The following is a 9,255-nucleotide window of genomic DNA, read 5'->3' as shown; positions in this document are numbered from 1 at the left end:
GTATTTCATGGGCTAAGATAGAAATTAAAGGAATTAAAGGGCTAAAAATGGAAGATTAGGGCTTGAGTTTAAGAGGCCTTAAATTGGGGATTTGAGGGGCCATTTGAACTCCGATTTTGGTATTCTTGTTATGCATAGACTCGTGGAGAGATAAGGAACCCGTTGATACAAAAATTTTTGAATTGCGAGAAGTGGGCCCGGGTTTTGGCCAATTTCGGGATTTTTGGTATTTTTCGATTGTTTCGCTTGGGCTTTGTTCCCTTAGCATATTGTGATGTATTCGTTCTAATTTTGGATAGATTCGACGCGCGCGGAGGCCGATTCTAGGGGCAAAGGCGTCGCGAGCTAGAGATTTAGTCGGTTCGAGGTAAGTAATAATTGTAAATGATGCTCCGAAGAGCACGTCGTAGTGCTATATTGAGGCGAGACACATGCTTGATGACGAGCGTGGGGTCGTGTACTATTGGGGATTATGACTTGGTCCATCCCGATTGATGATTTTACCGCGTATTTGACTGAAAACTATTTGCTATCATTATTATTTGGGCTAGATGCCATATTTGGGCCTAGTGCCAGCTATTTGAACCCTTCGGAGATTTTTTGTTGATATTTCCTCATTGTTTTTGACTTTATACTTGAACTTAGTCATGTTATTTTCCACTGTTTCTAAAACTCAGCCAAAATTATTTTGCTTTAACACTTGAAATGATATTCCAAATTAATATTTTGGGCTGAGCATCACGTTTTACTGTTGCCCGAGTGGCTTATGTGATTTTGACTGAGTAAGGCCGATGGCCTGTATTGTGAAGATACTTTTGGATCGGGCTGCACGCCGCAACAGTAAAATACTTATTTGATTATGAGGCTGAGGGCCTGAGATGTACGCCACGAGGTGGCTTGTTGATTGATATGAGGCCGAGGGCCTAGATTTGATGCCACGAGATGGCTTGATATTATTCTTGGGCCATAAGGGGCCCCTCCCAGAGTCTGTACACCCCCAGTGAGTGCGGGTACCCATTGTGATGTGAGATATAGCCCGAGGGGTTGATAATGTTCTATGTGATAGCCCGAGGGACTGGTACCGTTCTATGTGATTGCCCGATGGGCTGGTATTGTTCTGAGATATTGCCCGAGGTGCAGAGTTGTTGACATTATGCCTGAGGGGCGAACCTTTTACGTGTTTATCTTTCATATTTACCGGTCATTTACCTGTTAAACTATGGTATTTGTGCCCGAGGGGCAGATTTTTGTGCTTATCTGCACTAACTGTTTTGCATTCATTTGCGTAACTATTGAAAAAATTATTTTCAAAGAAGTTTAAACTGAGCTAAGATGTTTTAAGAGATTTTTTACAGCTTCACTACTTTCTTACTGGTTTTTTAACTGCTTCTATACAACACCTTGATATGCTTTACATGTTTTCTTACCATTCAGACTTTAGTTATGATTATTACTCACTGAGTTGGAGTACTCACTTTACTCCCTGCACCTTGTGTGCAGATTCAGGTATTTATTCACCCGGTAGCGGGTTTTGGCTGATCGGAGGCAGAGTCATTAGGGTTTAGCAAGGTAGCTGCCGGCGTTCGCAACACTGCTTTTCTCTCTCTTCATTTCATTAGTCTTTATTTATACACTTCAGACTTTCAGTTGTAGTTATACCCTAGTAGATGCTCGTGACTTGTGACACATCGGTTAGGGCTGTGTCGGGCTGTATTTTCGTTACTTATTATCATTAAATCATGTTTAGACTGCTTTTATATTGTTTAACTATTTTAAAAAGTGAATTGGGTTTAATTGGCTGGCCTTGTCTTCACGAGAGGTGCCATCATGACCGGGTTCGGGGTTAGGGTCGTGACAACTTGGTTTTGGCTGAATTTCATATTGAAACTCGAAGAAGAAGAAGACATGACATACATTATATTGCAAAAATTGTAGAAAAATTATAGAAAAATTGTAGACAGTTGTTTATTTATTTTTCTTTTATTCATTTAACTATTGTATGAAGGTTGAACAACATTGTATAAAAATTATATTTAAGTGGTATTATATTGTAGTTGTGTATACATGGAGACGAAAAAGGAAAACAAAAACTTAGGATCATACCGCTATATATAACTGTTCGCGATTTTAATATGGAATTGAGTATCACCAATGAAAACACAGTTGTAGGTTTGTGCTGTTACATTTTCTATCAAATTCTGGTTGTATATCAATGTCCTACACTTTATCTACAAAATAAACTACACGTCAGAGTAAAATATATATATCAGTATGGATTTTCACAATATCTACAAAATTTCTACATTTATTCTACAATAAAACTACATATCATTTAAAAAATTAATATGAAATACAGAATTTCAATGTTTCTACAAATTATCTACAAAATTTCTACAAACTGTTCATAACAGAATTTATCTTTATTTTCAAGTAGGTTCGTCTGGAACACTAAAGTTACTTGATATGCCAACATCTCCCGTTATAGAGGAATATGAAAGTATAATAATAACAGATAGTACACCAAGTTTTATTGAAGTAGGACAAGTATACCAAGACAAGCAAATTTCATACAACTAATTATACATAGTAAAAACAAATTTCATCAACTAATTATATATTATACAACTTATCTACAACTTTCATACATTATTTCTACTCAGTTATATACAACTACAATATAATACCACTTGAATACAATTTTTATACAATGTTATTCAACTTTCATACAATAGTTAAATGAATAAAAGAAAAATAAATAAACAACAGTCGACAATTTTTCTACAATTTTTTTACAATTTCTGCAATATAATGTATGTCATGTCTTCTTCTTCTTCTTCTTCTTCTTCTTCTTCTTCTTCCTCTTCTTCTTCTTCTTCTTCTTCTTCTTCTTCGATATTCAATCTGAAACCAAGTCTAATCTTCACCAAAACCCCTCAAAATTAAGATATAAACTCCAAACTATATTCCCAATTATTTTCAACAACACCCAATCCAAACAAATAATGATTTTTGAAAACCCAAATTCGAATTCAAAGCTTCAAAGCTTTTTAATGGCTGTCAATGGTGGAATTGCTGCTCTTTTTTCCTTTGCTTTATATTACTGAAATTTGGGATTGAGAGATAGAGAGAGATGTAGAGAGAATTCTCAATTCTTTGCAACAACATCCAATCCAAACAAACAAATGTCTTTTGAAAACCCAAATTCGAATTCAAAGCTTCAAAGCTTTTTAATGGTTGTCAATGATGGAGGGGTTACAAATTTTCGCTGGTTTTAGAAGAGGAAATCGTGGGTGATTGAAGAGGAAATCATGGGGATTTGGAGAGAGAAACTTGGGGGAGTGGGAATATACGGTTGAGTAAAATTTGGAGACTAATTAATACCATTAAAATCCTAAAATGGTACATAAATGGTAATTAGGTATATAGAAGGTAATTATATTAAAAGTTTAGCATGAATGGTAATATAATTTACTATATGGCATAAGAATGTAAAAATTCCAAAGCTAAATTCCAAGAAAGCCTAAACTAGCATTAGGTTGGGGCATTGGGTTTAGTGGGCTACTGGCTAGGGGTAAGAACTACTAAGTTGAATTTTTGGGCTGAAAATTGATAATTTGGGCTGGGTAGTGAAGGAAGGTGCACTAATATAATTCAGTATTTCGATATACCGTAATATCGAAACCTCAATATCGAGGACCGTATCGAAAAACCGAAGAACCGAAATTCCTATACCGAAATAGTATCGAAATTCGAATAAACCAATACCGAAATATCAAATTAATTCGATCCGGTTTGAAATTTAATTTTTCAGATTTTATACCCCCAAGACATTGTGACTATTAGGGAACTAAACAACTTGTTCTTAAGTGCAACTATTTCTACGTTGTTTAAATCTTTTTAATTATGAGAAGTTACTGTAATTTATAATACATTTTATGTAATTTTTAATTATTCAAATTTTAATTTTAAAAGAATTAAAATAATGTTCGAATAAGACAATTTTTTTTAACAAACTCTAATCCTCGTACTACCTTATTCGTTTTGAATGAAGGAGAGTATTTACTGTAGCTAGCAAAGAAAAAACACCGAGACAAGTTGAACTGAGTAATTGCATTTCTAGTTTACATTTAGGGTGTGTTTGGTACGAATGGAATTATTTTCTAATTTTCTCATATTTGGTTGGCTTAAATGTTTTGGAAATTATTTTCCTTATGAACTCATTTCCTCCAATTGGAGGAAAATGTTTTCTTATCAAAAGAGGGGAAAACATTTTCCAAAACTCCTTCTCAACCTTCTCACCTTATTCCCCACCCTCACCAATCCACCCTACACCTCCACACCCACCCACCCAACCCTATTATTTTAAAAAAAATCTTAAATTATATTTTATAACTCAAACAAATTATCCAATAACATGTATGTAATTTTTAAAATTTACGTATTCATTAATATAGGTACACGCGCAAAGCGCGTACCCTAAGACTAGTATTATATAATAGTATATAAGGGTGTGTAAATACCTCATATATATTCTTTTATACAAAGTTGCCCCACCCCCTGTTCCTAGCCGGGATTTTTTTTTTATATATATTTTCAGTTTTAGTTTTTTCATCTTTCGGTTTATAGGTTCGAAATTTTACAAGTTTCAAAGTTATGAGTTCAGAGGTTTATGTGTTTGAAAGTTTACGGGTTTAGAAATTATAAAGTCTACGGGTTCGAAAATTCGTGGTTTCGAAAGTTTAGCGATTCGGAAGTTTGTGAAATTTGTGAGTTCGGAAGGTTGATGGTTCGAAAGTTTATGGCTTCATGTTTATTGTATCTAAATTATTTATGAATACTCTTGAGAAGTTATTTTCCTTAATTTGCATACCAAACACCGGAAAATGAATAAGATTATTACTTATTTTTCAAGAAAACACGGAAAATATTTTCCGTTATACCAAACACACCCTTACACTCAAATGTTTTTCCTTATTCACTGAGTCCTCCAATCCCTCAAATAAACTTTTTTTTTTTTCAAAAGTGATGCTCCAGTAAATTGAAAAAGAAAAAGATGGGTCTAGGCGGATCATAGTTGCGGAGCAGCGACCCGGTTTAATGGTCCATATTGCAGTAAAACTGAGAGAGAGAGTGTTCAGTCTTCTTCATCAGCTTGACCGTGAATTCAATACCTCAAACTCGAAAACATAAATTTACTAGAGCAAATTTTCTGCTATCCTTTAATTAGAGCTGTGAAAATTGTTATCAAAGAAGGCAAATGAAGAAGCTTATAGAATTCGGGAGAAAAGCAATGTTCTATATTAGGGTTCTGTCAGGTTATGAAGAGCGTAGAATTCGATCTTATCGATTGCAACTTCAACAGCGTCTTCAACAGGTTCTTCTTCTTTCCTTTTTAAATTTTTTTATTGAAAATTGAACTTTTTCTGTCGGAAAAATAGAGAAATGTGAAAGTTACTGTTATTTTTGGTCAATAGTATTAACATTTCCTTATCAATAATGTAATTGGACAATGTTGACAAATTTAGAGGCTTCTAGTTGGAAAATTGCTTTGATTTTTGTTTCGTAAACGTTTTTTTTCTGATTTCTGTTTCTTCTGTATGACTGTGTGTTGATCAGGCGGAAGAGAGGAAGGCAGCAGTAAGGAAGATTCCCGAACAGATTATTTTATCAGAAGTTAAGCGCATGGTGGAAGAGATGCAAGCTTTGAATAAGAAGTTAGAAGATACTGTAAGCTCACAATTTTCTGGAGCTTATTCTTCTTAGTAACTACTATTAAACATGCTGTCGTCAGTCACCTTACTAGTCCTTTTTAACACTTCAGCAATGTCGTAGTGTCGAGTGGTTAGTGTATAATAAGCTTGTATCCAGTGGCGGAGACAGTATCTCCACGAAGGGGGTTCAAAATTTTTTTTGTAGCTAGTGGGAATTGAACCTATAACCTTATGAAGGTTTTGAACCTCCTTGACCACTAAACTACACTTTCGGGTTGTGTTAAGGGGGTTCAAAACTTAATATATAGAGGTAAAAACCAGATTTTGCCTTATATATACAGTGTTATTTTTCGGCGACCCCCTTCCGCTCCCCTAAATCCGCCCTTGCTTGTATCGATTTGGTAAAATTCCTAACAGGACAGACTTGTCGGATAGAGCTGTAATGGACATACTGACTAAACATGGGCCACAATATTTTGCGTCCCCTATGATTTTACCTTCGTATGAATTTGTTTATACAAAGCTGGTTTGTTATATTAGTTTGGATTGTCGGAGGGAGAGAAAATCTGTCAATTTTTTTTGAGACAGACCAAAAAAGTAGTTATGTGGAAGTCTTGCTTTCTTTTTTTGCTTCAGTTTGCAGTAGCAAAGTGTCAAGAGATCTACTGAGTACTGACATCAATCTACTTCTTTCTAGACTCGTGTTTCTCCTAACTGCTTTGGTGTCTCTTTTATTTTTCAATAATGGCCAATACCAAAAATGAGCCCTTAGACAAAGCTTGCACTTCCCACTTACTTACAAAGAAAAAAGAAACTGCATTTACTCTCTTTTTTCCTCCCTCTCCAAATCAATCTCCCTTTTCTGGTTGTCTACACATTCACTCTTCTTGGAAAGTCTGGACTCCTAGCCTTCCCTTTACTTTCTGCAGATGGGCGATTCAATATATTCACAGATGGAAGGTGTTATTTTTACAGGCAAAAGTGGAGCAGATGTTACTCTGCCTGGGCTTTCCAGGTTCAACTGGCTGACCTAGTGTGGGCTTGAAAACATTGTTTTTAGGACAGAATCTCTCTGTAATATGATTTGAATATATACTTTGAAGCTGGAAGAGCGTTTAGGGGGAAAAAAAGGAGGAGCCATGCAACTAAGCCAACATGCTCATGAGTTAATCAGTTCTTTATATTTGAATATCTGTTGAATCAGAACCACTTGTTGCGTTTTGGTGTTAGGAGGACCTTAATTGTTCTTAATGCAAAGTAGGGTCGATATCAATAGCTGCTACTTATATAACGTGCCCCTTGTGTTATTGAAGATTTTCTGGTCTTGATCAATTGCTTGATTAAACGGTTGAGTATTTTCAGGAGGTTGCGATACATGAATATTTTAAGCCTTTAGACCAGCAAGCAGAGGAAGTAATGAAAATGCAGCTTAAGGGAGACGAAAGGAGAAAAGATGAGCTGATGGAGGCCATGCAAAGGCAAGCACTTCTTGAGATGGCTAACGCAGAGAAACTTAAAAACATGCAAATCCAGGGCACAAACACAAATGTCCAAGAGAAAACATCCAGAGAGACTCAATCAGAAGCAAGATAGTTTTGTAGGGTATGAAGTGGTTCGTGAAATTGGTACCGTAGGAGTTCATATAATTTTGCTTCTCAGAATGTCATTATTTTGGCAATGCAAGAGAGGAATCCGGACTTGTCCTAAGCATCTGATGAATTTGTAACAAATAAAGAGAAATAGGAATCCTCCTCGTTCATTAAAAACACATGCCAACGAGAAATAGGAATCCTCCTTGTTCGTTCAAAAACACATGCCAATTTTTGTAGTATGTTTTACATTGACGTTTTCTCTTCCCTGCAATATGGTGTTCTGTTCCTGTAAAACCATCCCGAGTTCTGCTTTATCTTGGTCAGATGATTAGTTTCATTCTGAGAATTGTTAGTTTCTTCTATTTGAAATCACCTCGGTTGAAGGCCCTTTTATGTTAAAAGATTCATCATTATGTTTCTATTTGGCATATGTTCAATTTGAACAATTGATTAACTTTTATCTTAGAGATTTCGAGTCATCATCTCAGGTTCTTTTGGAGCTAGAATTTGATGCAAACACGAGTCTTTTAGTTTGTCATTTTCAATCTGTTGAATCCTTTTTTCCCCCTCGTTGTACAAGACAAAGAACAAATGTGATAAAAGCAAATATCAGATGCCAAATAAAGAAGGAAACTTCGAAAGATTTTGGGATCAATCAGTATTGCAGCAACCCTACATAACTTATGGGAACTCCAAAAACGTAGGACAAAAGAGTCTTGCATTAGGCAACTAGGTTAGTAGTCCAAATGAGTCGAATTGGCACTGCTAGGCATAGACTGTCACTTTGCTTCTTATTAGGTTTCCTTTGAATCTTGTGATGTCCACATAATCAAGGGTCCAAGACGTGTTTAAAGAGAACCTCAGTTGTTAAATACAAGAAAGGTGTTTTAAGAAGGGCAAATTTTGGCAAAGCAAAATGAAAGAAAAGAAATGAAAAAGAAGTAAGACACTGCTATACAGGTTTAAGAAGTTTTCTTTCAAACATGGGCTTGCCTTGGAAAGGGAACTTGGGAAAATTTTGGATAGTAACTTTCTTTGTTTAGTTCCTTTATGTTATGATAAAAATCAAAATATGGTGGATGTCTACTCTTCCTCCATGATCTTTCTCTCAAATGGTTAATGACATATTCAATGACATATTTTCTATGTTCAATGACATATTCCATGACATATTTTCTTCACTTTTCATGCCTATATAAAGGCCTTGTAATAGATAGGAAAATACACACAATTGAAGAAGAAAATTTCTTCCTTTCTCTCTATCTCTTTCTTGTTCATGTTTTACTAAATTGTCTTTATTTCTTGTTCATGTTTTACTAAATTGCTTTTATTTCATAACACGTTATCAGCACGAGTCTCTAACCAATTGTATATATATCTACAAAATTTTTCCTACATCCGAAAAGATTACAATTAGAAGCTATACATAACATGGTTAAATGTAAAGAGAAACTACATATGGTAAGTAATGAATTGTAAGAAGGTATGATTATCTTATACTTGTCATTCCTCTAAAATCTCATATGCACACAACTTCGTACTACACCTATATTGCATAAGCACATATTAATATTACATCTTTTATATCGCATGAATGGAACAAAATTTTCGAAGTTCTCTATGTGAAAATCACAGTAGCAGTTAATTGTTGATATGATGCATGCCATGGTAACCAAGGATATTTTATATAAATTGTCTTATGCATATTTGTGTGTTAACTATCTTCAATCTGTCCTGCCTCTTTTAACATTTTCTTTTACTTGGATGAATATTTTTTTTTCCTTTTGGATTTTTACACTTGCATATAGTACAAAAAAAAGGAATAAAAAAAATGGTCATACTGATTAAAAGCATAAATCATCTTGAAGAAAACAAGAAATACTTCACATCTTTATTTAGGTTGATTAATTACTTCTTTGAAATTTGGAAAACAAACCAACTATTGAGAAAGT

General features: G+C 34.7%; 1 protein-coding gene across 1 annotated transcript; it reads left to right on the top strand.

Annotated features, from left to right (window-relative positions):
• Nucleotides 1-5,065: 5,065 nt before the first annotated feature.
• Nucleotides 5,066-7,663, top strand: LOC104236240 (stress response protein NST1-like). The gene is made up of 3 exons (XM_009790125.2): nucleotides 5,066-5,374; nucleotides 5,617-5,727; nucleotides 7,074-7,663. Exons 1-3 carry the CDS (start codon nucleotides 5,258-5,260, stop codon nucleotides 7,302-7,304), a joined length of 459 nt encoding a protein of 152 aa, XP_009788427.1. The 5' UTR covers nucleotides 5,066-5,257; the 3' UTR covers nucleotides 7,305-7,663.
• Nucleotides 7,664-9,255: the final 1,592 nt, after the last annotated feature.

Source organism: Nicotiana sylvestris, chromosome 8 (genome assembly GCF_000393655.2).
Source record: "Nicotiana sylvestris chromosome 8, ASM39365v2, whole genome shotgun sequence".
NCBI lineage: Eukaryota > Viridiplantae > Streptophyta > Magnoliopsida > Solanales > Solanaceae > Nicotiana > Nicotiana sylvestris.
This window is presented reverse-complemented; position numbering and strand designations above follow the sequence as displayed.